The 12,833-nt window shown below is 42.1% G+C and overlaps 1 protein-coding gene across 1 annotated transcript; it reads right to left on the reverse strand.

The window, feature by feature from the left end:
- Positions 1-3,469: 3,469 nt before the first annotated feature.
- Positions 3,470-11,840, reverse strand: LOC123252717 (glycine N-phenylacetyltransferase-like). The gene is made up of 5 exons (XM_044681973.1): positions 11,602-11,840; positions 9,479-9,582; positions 5,411-5,518; positions 5,142-5,268; positions 3,470-3,648 (listed from the first exon to the last, which is right to left on the reverse strand). The coding sequence occupies exons 2-5, from the start codon at positions 9,554-9,556 to the stop codon at positions 3,470-3,472; spliced, it is 492 nt and encodes a 163-aa protein (XP_044537908.1). The 5' UTR covers positions 9,557-9,582; positions 11,602-11,840.
- Positions 11,841-12,833: the final 993 nt, after the last annotated feature.

Below are 12,833 nucleotides of genomic sequence, written 5' to 3' on the forward strand. Positions count from 1 at the left end.
TCTTTCTTTCTTTCTTTCTTTCTTTCTTTCTTTCTTTCTTTCTTTCTTTCTTTCTTTCTTTCTTTCTTTCTTTCTTTCTCTCTCTCTTTCTTTCTTTCCCCTTACATTCTGTCTTAGAATCAATATTTTGTATTGGTTTCAAGAAGAAAAGGGTAAGGGCTAAGCAATGAAAGTTTAAGTGACTTGCCCAAGGTCACACATCTAGGAAGTGTCTGAGGCCAAATTTGAACCTAGAACATCCCATTTCTGAGCCTGGCTCTCGGTCCACTGAGTCATCTAGCTGTCTTCCCAGACTGGGTGACTTCTAAGTTCCTAGATATAGGATCCTGGAGAGCAGGTTGTCCCCATGGGCCTAGAATGTTCTCCCTCTCTCCTTCACCAGTCACCATTTATTTTAAAGCTCCCAGCTTCCTTCAAGGTGCAGTTCAAGGGAGTCTCTCCTACATGACAAGTGCTGTCCCTCCTGTGAGAGAGATGCTAAGGAGAGGAGAGCTGCCCATCGTGCTTCCTTTTCATTCTCTGATCATTATTATCTCTTAATGATACCTTGGAATGGAAGGTGGGAGGCTTAAAATAATTCCTTAAAACACAAGAAGCTGCCCTCCTCCTCTGAGAATCCAGTTCTGCTTCCTAGGGAAAGTGGGCAGGCCATTCAAGAGCCCCCAAAGTTGGGCGGATCCCCTTCTTTCCTCTTGGTTGTTTCTCTGCCTTCCATTCAATCTAGCCTTGGCAAAGCTCGTGGCCTCAGTGGACTGTTTTTGTCACCTTCAGCTTTCCTTCCTTTTCTGTTTCTGATCTCCTCACAACGGTTTGGGTTTCTTTTCTTCCTTTCAGAAAGCTTTTATTCCCCTTTCTTGAAGCAGCTCCATTCTTTCTAGGAATCCTTAATTCTCCCTGACAAGTCAGTGTGAAGTATTAGTTAAGCTCCATTACCTTTTCTTTTAGACAGAAGAAAAATGTGCCTTTTGTAGACATTTAGTTGTTACTTAACACTGGCAGAAACAACAGTGAATTCCCAGATCAGAGTCTGAGTTCCCTCATCTACATATCTTGGGGTTCAAATCCCATCTGATACTTCTTATAGGGTCCTGGACTTGTCAATTTCTCTGGGCCTCAATTTCCTTATTTGTAAAAATAGGGAAATAGACTAAATGACTAATTGTTGCAGAGGGGACTCTGTTCTGCTCTGAGTTGGAGTTTATAGCCTCTGAGGTTGCTTCCAGTGCTGGAATTCGATGATTCTTGGGGTTAAGTGCTGCAGCCCACTGCTCATCATGCTCATGGCAGCATGGGACTAGGTGGGGAAAGGTCCAGAGTAAATTGCCTTCTCTAGAAAGGGCTTTTGTATCTTTTTCCCCCATCTATTCAGAGGACTTCAGTTATCCTATTTCTCTCAATATTCCCAGGCAAACAGACACAACTCTAATCCAAGTGTCTCAGTGGTTAGACTCTATTTCTCATCTGTAAAATGGGGATAATATTAGCACCTGAAGATGGAACGAGAGAATATTTTTAAAGTGCTCTGACCCAGAAATTTACATTGGTCCAAGGTAATCCCAAAAAATCTCATGATGAAAAAATGCCATCAATGTCCAGAAAAAGAACTGATGGAGTTTGAATGCAGAACAAAACGCATTAGCTTCCATTTCCTTCCCAATTTTGTTCTTTATTCAAGATCACTTCCACAAAATGACTAATTTGGAAAAAAAAAAACAGCTTTACCTGATTGCAAAGGCAAAAAATCTATACCAAATTGCTTAAGTCTCAGGTTTGGAGGAGGGGAAGGAGACAAGAGGGAGGGACAACTTGGAACTGAAAATTTAAAAAAAAAAGTTAAAAAATTGTTTTTACATGTCACTGGGGAACATAAAGTCTTTTTTAAAAGAGCTTTTCAAATCTTAAAATGCTCTATCAATACTATTAGTATAGCTTTTGGTGGTTCAGGGAAGTTTTCCATTTTATTTTTCAGTCGTTTTCACTCATGTCCAATTCTTCACGACCCCATTTTGGAGTTTTCTGGGCAAGGATATTGGAATGGTTTGCTATTTCCTTCTCTAGCTCATGTAACTGAAGTAAACAGGGTTAAGTGACTTATCCAGGGTCACACAGTTAGGACATGTGTGAGGCCAGATTTGAACTGAGGGAGATGAATCAGCCTGACTCCAGGGTGACCTTAAAGTTAGTTTCCTCAAGGGTAAGTGAAAGGCTTTCATTGGCTAGCTCTAAATTATATAGAAATCTAACTTCTGGAAATTCTGGCCTCTTTCCTTTTTTCTCCTCTCCTTTCACTTGCTAATATGATATCAGATACTGGCTAATCTTATCTTCTAGTCATCCTTCTTGGAAGTTTTTGTTATTATTTTTTTTTAATCTTTTGCAGAATATGGGTTTTCCTGAGAACAATGTCTCCCTGCACTCCTTTTATCACTCCAGTAAGGTGACAAGCTCTAGGGCTTCGGTATGAGTGGAGCAATAAGCCATGAGCTTTTTTGTAGAAGGACCTAAGTTTGGGAGAGGCTCAACCACCAAAGATTGACTATCAGGGGCTGCATTTTTTAGGGGATCAAATAAGACCACTATCAGACCAAGAAAAGTAGGGTTGGAATATGGATCTGTAATGGGCGTTTCCATCCTTATCAAACCACAGAAAGGTGAAGTACCTCATGTTAGTAGCCCAATTGGTTTCCTTGAATTTGGACCTACGCATGTTTTGTTTTTTTTTTTTTTTAAACCCTTGTACTTCGGTGTATTGTCTCATAGGTGGAAGATTGGTAAGGGTGGGCAATGGGGGTCAAGTGACTTGCCCAGGTTCACACAGCTGGGAAGTGGCTGAGGCCGGGTTTGAACCTAGGACCTCCTGTCTCTAGGCCTGACTCTCACTCCACTGAGCTACCCAGCTGCCCCCCTAGGCATGTTTTAAGGAAAAGGTTGGGATTCGTTTATTAAGTACTTGCTATTATTGAGTGTTGGGTCTTTGGGTTGAGTCTTGGGAGAGGAGGTCTTTGCCCATTAAGCACCACTCCAGATGACTTAATTTTTATTCTTAGGTAGATGGTTCCAAGAACTACAAGCCCAGCCCTCTCCGGAGCTCTCCTATTATCAACTGCTCCTTGGACATCTATAACAACTCAAACTGAATGTGGCCAGAACAAAATTGTTACTTTCCCTTCATATCGATCCCTCTTCTGAACTTCTTGATTTCCAAAGGCACTATTCCAAATACTATCTCATCCAATCCTTATAATCCTAGGAGGTAGGTGCTCTTCTGTTAGTATCCCCATTTTACAGTTGAGGACACTGGGGCAAACGAAGGTAAATGACTTGCCCAAGATCACGGCACTATTAAATGTCTGATGTTGGACTAGAACCGTCTTCCTAACTCCAGACCCAATGCTCTCTCCCCTGTACTACTTAGCTGTCTCAAGTCACCCAAGTACACAACCTAGGCAGGACTCAGTTTGTAGACAACTTACATGTCTTTTTTTGGTTTTTCAGTTTTGGCACTTGATTTAGCCACGATTTGCTGAGAAGGCGCATGTCTATTCATCGTTTCAGAAATCAAGTAGAGATTGCGATTGGTCATCTTGACCTGGACTGATTTTTCCTCGGCGACACTTTTTATCACCTCATTTAAGCCAGACTGTAAACCTAGAAGAGAGGAAAAAAAAAAATGAAAACCAAAACTCGGTGGCTGATTTTTTCAGACACAGGGGAGATATTTCCAGCAGAATTAATGTCTGAAGGGAATATTCTATTCTCACAAAGGAGATCCTAGACATTTTGGAAAACAAAATTGGCTCTTGACATGATGGACAGGCTAGTTTTGGGAAAACGGGGAAAGACTTCCATGAGATTATGAAGAGAGAAGAACAGAACCAAGATAACGTCATCTATAGCAACAGAACTATTGTTGGAAGAAGGACTGGTGTACGTCCAACTCTAGAGAAAGAACGGATGAATAGAAATAAGCAAGACATAGTTTTATCTACATATCTGAATATATCTTTTTGTCAAATGATGCCTTTTCTAGTGGGGGGGAGCTGAGGGAGGGAGTTAATTGAGTATTTTCATGTAACTAACAAATTATTTCATTTAAAAAAAAATGGACTAGTAAGAATCATGGGAATTGTATAAGGGGAAATTTTATATCCTTTGGACTTTATCTCCCCAAATTCTCCCCTCATCCTAAGGTTCCTTTTCCCCCTATTTATTTACCTGTATCCTTTACGTTATTGCATTTAAGTTTTGAGAAATGCGTCTCTCGCTTTCTTTTTCCACGTGAGGAGGTTGGATAAGCCCTCCCTGCTTTCTCTAGCTCTCTAGTTAAATATTAATAAAATTTTATAAATATTCAATATCTTTATTGAATTTTATTAACAATAAAAATTCAATATCTTTGGGAATATTGAATATTAGTTAAAAAATCTACAGAACCCAAACTCAGAGATTGTCTTTTCTTCATATATACCCGACTGTGAATCTCCTCTACACTATCCCCAACAAGTGGTCATTCAATCTTTAGTTCAAGACCTCCAGTGATGGGAAGCTGGTTACCTCTCAAAACAGCTCATTCCACTTTCTGAAAGGTTTGATCATTAGGAAGTTTTCCCAGGAAGTAAGCCTAAATTTTCCTCTTTGCAATGGTCACCCATTGTTGACAATTCCGTCTCCAGGGCCAAAAAGAATTACGTGTCTACTCCACATGGCAGCCCTCCAAAGACTTGATGTCAGTCGTCATATTCCACCACCACCTCCAACTCCACTCCAAACCTTTTTTTCCCCAAGCTACACACCTCAGTTCTCTCAACCAGTCTTTGCAATGGAATAATTCCAAGGCCCATAGCCAACCTGGTCTCCTTTCTCTATATGCGCTCCATCTTGCCAATATCTTTCTCCAAGAATGTGGAGTATAATAGAACTAAACATAACCATGGCAGAGTACATCGGTTCCATCCCTTCCCTAGTCTTGGACACTCTGTCTTCCCTGATGGAACCTCAGATCACCTTAGCTCTTGTGGCTGCCATGTTATCGATCTTGTAGCCTCTAGGAACTGGAATCTGACAGTCAAAAGTCAGCTTTGTTCCCTGATGACTGGAGAAGAGTTTATTGATGGGCTAATGCGAATCCATGCCATTTTTACCTTGAATTTGCAGGTGCTGCTTCCAGTTGATGACATCTGAAGACTTGAGGGCATCCTGACAACTTTGGAGATCCTTGGAATAAATTTGGTAGGTGTTGGTGTAGGGATCTAAATCATCCATCATGTCCTGAGCAGGTTGGAAGAAAGGAAAGAAAGCCAAGTGAGCAGGAGGTGGGAAGGAATGGGAACACAAGTATTCTAGCTTTGCTATTGGTGAAGTGAAAAGGGATGGTGAACTTGGCCTCATGAAGCTAAAACATGTGATTTACCTGCTCTTTAGGCCGGACAACAACTGTTTTAAAATCTGGCCACTTGTCTACCAATACCTCCAGCTTGAATGGATTCCCCTGGTTCACGTGGAAGACGGTGCCATAAACCTAGAGAGACGGCCAAGGGAAGTCAGAGAGTCAGTCCATTGGGCTAAGATGACAAAACCATAACAAATCATCCATTCAGCCAATAAACCTTTATTATGTGCTTCCTATGTATCAGGTACTGGGCTACGTGCTGGGGATGCAAAGAAAGATAAAGGCAGTCTTTGCAATCAAGGAGTTCACAATCTCTTGGGGAAGAAGACAAGATGTAACTATGATAGACAAGCCAGAGACAGGATAAATGAGATAAAGAGAAATAGCAATAATATTTATATTTTTATAATATATAATATTATTATATTATATATAATATAATTTATTATTACATGTGATATAATATTATATTATAATAATAGAGGGAAATGTCAATAGAGGGAAAGCACTGGAAGCAGAGGAATCAAGGAAGGCTTCCTGGAAAAGATGAGGTTTTAATTGGAACTTGAAGGAAGCCAGGCGATGAGGAAGAAGAGCATTCATTCCAGTCCTGGGGACAGCCTGTAAAAATGCCTCCAGGCTAGAGATGGAATCTCTTGGTTGAAGAACAAGGAAATCTCACATTATATTGGGAGTGGGGCAGAAAGGAGAAGGGGATTGAGAGTGTGTGAGTAAGGGAAAAGAAGACTAGAGAGGGAGATCAGATTATTAAGGGCTTTTTATATAGGGAAGTGGAGGTGATAAAGAACCATCTGAGTTATGGAGGGGAGGGTAACAAGGTCGGAAGATCCCTTTGATAGCTGAGCAGAAGATAGACTGGACGTGGGGCAGGCACGCCAATCAACAGACTATTACAAGAGTCCAGGAGAAGGATGGGTGAAAATGCAGCCAGTGCTGGAAAGGGTGGCCAAGGAGGCTTTTGCCATCAGGAGAGAGAAGTTTGGCCACAGAGTTACTGAGTGGCAGAGCCCAAACTTGAATTCAGGTCTTCTAACTGAGGCTAATGTTCATTTCCATTACTCAGCCCATTTCAGATTGTATTCAGGAAAGTGGGCTGTGTTCAACTGAGAAGCATTTCATAAACCCCAACTCATGGCCAGACACCGAATTGGACCAGAGATTTTGGAGTCAGGCAAAGCAAGCGGATCCCCATTTTACAGAGAGGAAGGTTTAAGTTGAGAGGGGTGAGTGGATGTGTCAGTGATCTCCCAACTTGGAAGTTGGAGAGGTCACTCCTGAATCTTAGTCCAACACTTTCCACTAGTCCTTTTCAAATACCACCCGGGAGCATTTGAAGGGAGCAGTGCGGAAAGGTAAGAATGGAACTCCTGAGCCCAGCTCGGTTCATTTCAATAATAACGAGAGGGGGGCAGCTGGGTAGCTCAGTGGATTGAAAGCCAGGCCCAGAGACAAGAGGTCCTGGGTTCAAATATGACCTCAGACACTTCCCAGCTGTGTGACCTTGGGCAAGTCACTTAATCCCCATTGCCTAGCCTTTACCACTCTTCTGCCTTGGAACCAACACACAGTATTGATTCCAAGATGGTAGGTAAGGGTTTAAAATAATAATAATAATAATAATAATAATAATAATAATAATAATAATAATAGATAGTCAATAGGGGGAAGACATTGGAATAAAGAAGGATCATGGAAGTCTTCCTGTAAAAGATGAACACCTACTCTGTGCCGGGCACCGGGGGTATAAAATCAAAAGTGAAACAATCTCTACACTTATGGAGCTTAGATTGCCCTGATGGGCTAGTAATAACACCTTGATTTTATATAAAACTACAGAATTTCATAGATCAGAGGTCATCTTGTCCAAAGGTGTCAACTACTCATGGTGGCTACCCTACCAGACTTAAATGCAATTGGGAAATATATATATTTTTTTAAACCCTTAACTTCTGTGTATTGGCTCCAAGGCAGAAGAGTGGTAAGGGTGGGCAAGGGGGGTCAAGTGACTTGCCCAGGGTCACACAGCTGGGAAGTGTCTGAGGCCGGATTTGAACCTAGGACCTCCCATCTCTAGGCCTGACTCTCAATCCACTGAGCTACCCAGCTGCCCCCAATTGGGAAATATTTAATGAGATAAAAAATAATAAAATATAATGTTAATTTGTATTTTTCTAAGTCAATATGCCCCGACAGGGATTGGATCCTTATGTGTGACTTGGTGGTCCCTGTCTCTGTTTGAGTTAGAAACCACTGATCTAGTCTATCTTACACTGGAATCGATCAACCAACAAACATTTATTAAGTGCCTACTATGTACCAGGCATTGTTCCCAATGGGGAAGAGGGAAAGAATGCAACTTAGAACAGTCAAAACCAAAACTTATAGAAAGAAAAGCAAGCTGCTCACAATTTCATGTATACGCCACATTTTCTTTTCTGCTATGAATATGAACATGCCCATTTTATGGGTTAAAGTCAGGATTAAAAAAATAATAATAAAATATGAGAGGGTTGGAGTGGAAGATGTGTAAATCCCCTTTCAGATGTAATTCCTGTGATCTGGAGTTCTCTAGTTATGTATGAAAGAGAGTGGCAATAGGCTATGTTTGAAGGGGAAAAGGGAAAAGAAGGGAAGGGAAGAAACAGTTATTCAGCATCTACTACATGCCAGGGGCTGTGCTAAAGACATTTATAAATATTATCTCATTTGATCCTCACGAATCCTGTAAGTGCTGTTTTGTTATTATCCCCTAGTTGGGGTCTGATTTGAACTCAGATCTTCCTGAACCAGTACTCGATGCATTGTGGTGCCACCTAGCTGTGGGAATTGTAGTTCCTTTTGGCCAGGGAGGAATGCTCTGGAAAACTGGTCCAGGGATCTTAAGTTTTCTCTTGCAGGAGGGAGGACACCATTTCTAGGGAGAGGGGAGTGGCGGAAGCCAGAGTCAGGACTAAATGGATACAAGTTTGGGAGAGATCCAGGACACAACAGAAAGGAGCAGAAAAGGAATACTTTGTAATATGATATTTCAAATCTAAAGAAAATCTTATTCTTAGTAACAGATAGGGGGTTATTTTGTAATAAGCCGATTAGCCAAATCGTTTGTTGTTGGGGGTTCAAAGTCCCCAATGGCAGGCCAGTCACACACAGGAGGGAAGGATTGTCTACACTTGTCTGATCCATCGTCAGGTTTGGAGGAGAAGAGACCAGGGCTCGACCTCCATCTCCTACACAAACATGCACGTCACTTAGCTCCCATCATAGTGCTACTAAGTACCATAGTGACCTCCCTGAGCCTCAAGCAACCTCCTTGGACTTAGGACCAAGTGATAGGCAGGTTGAAACTTTCCCTATAAAGAGTTCCAAGAGAAAAACAATTTGTCCTGAACATCATCAGAGGATCCTAGACCAGAGAACGTAGAATGGGAAGGGCACCTACAGATCCTCGTCACCAGAGCGCCTCATTTTACAGATGAGAAAGCTGAGGTCCAGAAAGATAGCACCTTGCCTAAGGACACATAGTCAGGGAATCACGGACCCTTGGGATATTATTCTCCCAGGGTGCAAGAATTCCTTTCTTGGTTCTTGCTTCTAAGTAGGACCTGAACTTAGAGCTCAGGACACCGGAAATCATCTGAATTTGTGAGCTTGAACCCCGGCTCAGCTACTTACTAAATAACAGGGGAGACCACATATATACATACCAGCTATTAAAGTTGAAAATGCATGAGGACTTTTAAGACTTTTGGAACACTCTATAGGAGAACATCCATAATAAACACCCAATGAATACACTGTGGTTTGGGGAGGGAGGTCACCGGGAGCTGGGATTAGGAAAGACTTCCTTGAAGGGTTCATAATTGTGTGTGTGTGTGTTTTAGGATAATAATTCTGTCAGTTATGTGGAGTAAGGATAAGAGGGGAGAGACTAGTAGAGAAACCTGTTGCAGAAGTCCAGGGGAGAAGAGATGGGGGACCGAATTGAGGCTTTGATTGCATGAGTGGAGAGAAGGGCACATGCATGAAGGATGGATTCCCTTGAAGTTGTGGGTCAGTGCTCACACTTACCTTTATAGACTCAGGAATGTCCTTCCTCAAGGCTCTTTCCAGGGTCTGCAGCATCTGAGGGCTGCGGAGAAGAAGCATCTTGGCCAGATGCTCAGGCTAATTGTCTGAGGGTCAAGAAAGGAAGAGGATGAGAAGCAGCGGTGGAGATATAAAAAGAGAGCCGCACTGATGTGTCTTGGAATCGCATAGCCCACTCGAGGATGCTCCAGCTGGAGGATGCCTTTGCTAGGAGGGGCTCCCCTTTACCCATTCTGCTCTTTGCTCACTTAGGCCCCATAAAGCTCCAAGTTACCCCCCTTTCCCCTGCCTTAACTCAGACTCTCATCTGAAAGAACTCGGTGTCTCCTTTGCTCCCACCTACGGGTTCTTGTTGCTTCCCTCTAACCTCAGCACGCCAAACGCCCACTCGTTTAAAAAGGACCTTTGCTAGGAAACCCAATAAGGGAGTAAGCATTAGGTAACTGGAGGAGGGATTGGGGAGGAGACAGTCACAAATGAACAGTTAACAGTTTAAAAGATTATCCAAGCGTTTGGCCAGCTCCGGGACTTTGGCCGGACCTTCGCTCCATCTTCCTATTAAATGATGCTTCTCAGTTTGCCTTTGGTCCCAGCCTCAAAGGCCGTGGAATGGGGCTGGATCATGACCCTTCGTCATCTTTGTAGAATCTGCCTAATCATAATACTGACACCTGAGCCTTCTACAGCACGTGACGGCTTAAGAAGCACTTGACATAAATTGTCTCGTCTGATCCTTGTACCTAACCTGTGAGGTGAGGCCGTAGGCTCACCAACTTAGAGCTAGAAGAGGCTAGTTCATCTAGTTCATATTACAGAGAAGGAAAACTGAGGTCCAGGGAGATTAAGAGACTTGCCTGTGGTTATACAAGTAATAAGGTCGAGAGGTAAGATTCGAACCCCTCCTGGGACTCCGGAAGCAATGCTCTTCCAATGTATCATATGCTCTCTCGCGTTTGATAGTTACCCTAATGAGGTCAGTGCTACAGTTATTATTGTGTCCATTTTGCAAATGGACAAACTGAGGCCAAAAGAAGATAAGTATAGTCCTCGTGTTAGAAGGTGGTTAAAGTCCAGCTCTCTCTCTCTCTCTCTACCTTGCTTCCTGAATGAAACTTATAAGCAGGTCATTTGCCCTACTTCTCAACTCCCCATCTCCAGGTCAGTTATTTGACTAAAAGACTCTCTCCACATCCCCTCTCCAGGCAGTCAACAAGATTTCTTAAGTGTCCACTTAAGTGTCCACTATGGATGAGGTACCACGCAAAGTGCCGAGGATAAAAAGGGAGGCAAAAGCACAGAAGAAACAGTTGCTTCCTTTGTGGAGCCCATCACTAACTGGGAGACAATAGATGTAATAAAAAGGCATATTCAAGATCTATACAGAGTAGAAGGAAGGCTGTATTCCAAGGGAAGGTTCAAGGGAATGTCCGAAACAGCCTCCTGCCTCCCCCAAAACTAGTCTCCAAAACTACAAGTTACAATATATGAGAGTATCAATTGCCCAAGACTATGGCATTATTCCCCAAGCTCCCTTCCTTCCCCAGTAATTAGACAAGCCTTGCCCACCATTCCTGGTGACCATTTAAGTTATCTACGAAGTCTACGGGCAGAAATATTAATCACGAGAGGCCATCCTGAGTCAAGAAGTGAACATCTCCAAGACCAAGAAACATTGAGCCCTCAATATATTCCTCTGGTGCATTAGAGTTTGCAAAAATAACTGCTTCTAACACAACCCTGACAGGCTAACAGCAGGAGGACTGCCATATTTATATCACAGATGAAAAAAAAAGGAGACTTCGAGAGAAAATGGGGCATACTAGCCAGGTTCCAATACACAGAGTAGTGGAACTGGAGCTGGAAGTCCCATAATTCCTGCACTCTAATCTCCAGTCTATTAAATTTGCTGTATGGTGATATTTGCTTTATTGCAATGGTCTGGAATTGAACCCTCAATATCTCCGAAGTAGACCTAACTATTGAAATAATTTGCTGGTCATAAACTTGGAGGAATTGTAGAGGTAAGATGTGGAGAAAGACTAGAGCTAGGGCAAATATCCCCCATTTTCATAAGGGAGAAGATGGGTTAATCAGTCATAATTTACCTGTTTTCCAAGTGTTTTTGCATTTGTTTCTTCTTTTTCTCACTGTTTCAAATAGATGTTGACTTTTAGAGTCTGCCCAGAATTATTATCCCAGGTTCGTCCCCCAGGCTCTCTCTAAAAACTATATTGGGGACACCCTACTCCCTTAAGTTGTACTCCCCAAGTTCACCCACCAGTGCCCAAGGGGAGGAGCTATCTCTGTCCTTGGCCTAAATAGATTTCTTGGCTCTAAGTACATTCCCTTCCAGAGTTGTCCAAGTTCTCAGAAGAGAACCGTATGTGCCTTCCAAGTATTATTATCTCATTTGATCCCTACAATCACCCTGGAAGATGGATACTATTATTATCCCCATTTTTTTTTCAGATGAGAAAACTGAGATTCAGAGAGATTAAGTGACTTCAGCAGAGTCACAGCTAGTAAATACATTGTTCGCTTAATGGGTTATAATGAGATCCCAGGGTACCCTTTCATTCACATGTGGGGAAACCTAAAAACAAGCTATGTTCTGAGACTTCCTAAAGTTGAGTCAGGATATAGGCACAATATATGAGCCAGACATTTATGATTTTGGGGGGGGGGGAATGAACCTGGTGAATCTGGATGAACCCAGAGTATGTACCAGGTTTTATCTTTTACTAGAGCTAACTTTGTTTTTTGACCAGGAAAATCAGCTTAATAATTCAACTCGGTATCTGATTGAGATCTGCTAAGAACAAGCTATGTTGTTTTTTTCCTCATTCAGTGGAAAGCTAAAAGAGAAAATGCAATCCTTGCTGAGAAAACAACCTAACTGGAGAACAGTTGGCCTTGTACAGTAGGACTCAGAAAGGAATGGAGGGAGTTTAGAAGATTTTGCAGAAAGCATGGGATGCCTCTCTTTGAAGTTAAGTTGATCTTAGAATTCTTTTTTTTTTTAACATTTAATAATATAAATTTTTTAGAAAAGTTAATATGATTACATGGTTCATGCTCTTACTTTCCCCTTCACCCCCTCCTCCAACTCTTCCCCCCACCCATAGCCAATGCGCATTTCCACTGGTTTTAACATGTGTCCCTGTTGATCTTAGAATTCTACAAGAATACTGGCTAAGTAGTTTTTCTGGGAAGAAAAATCTAAGAAATCTAAGAAGACCCAAAAGTTTCTGTACTGTTTACCTTTTGCCAAGTGGTCACACATCAGTGCTTAGCTCTGATAATCCTGAGAGGGGATGACTTGATTTAGCAATACTCT

The sequence above is a fragment of the Gracilinanus agilis genome, chromosome 6 (genome assembly GCF_016433145.1).
Source record: "Gracilinanus agilis isolate LMUSP501 chromosome 6, AgileGrace, whole genome shotgun sequence".
NCBI lineage: Eukaryota > Metazoa > Chordata > Mammalia > Didelphimorphia > Didelphidae > Gracilinanus > Gracilinanus agilis.

Bases quoted from the DNA above. Each gene is read 5' to 3' on its own strand.
- LOC123252717 (XM_044681973.1), bottom strand. From the start codon at position 9,556: ATGCTTCTTCTCCGCAGCCCTCAGATGCTGCAGACCCTGGAAAGAGCC. The intron at 5,269-5,410 runs GTAAATCACATG...CAACCTGCTCAG, and splicing joins TTGTCCGGCCTAAAGAGCAG to GACATGATGGATGATTTAGA. The intron at 3,649-5,141 runs GTAAAAATGGCA...CCTCTCTTCTAG, and splicing joins GCAGCACCTGCAAATTCAAG to GTTTACAGTCTGGCTTAAAT.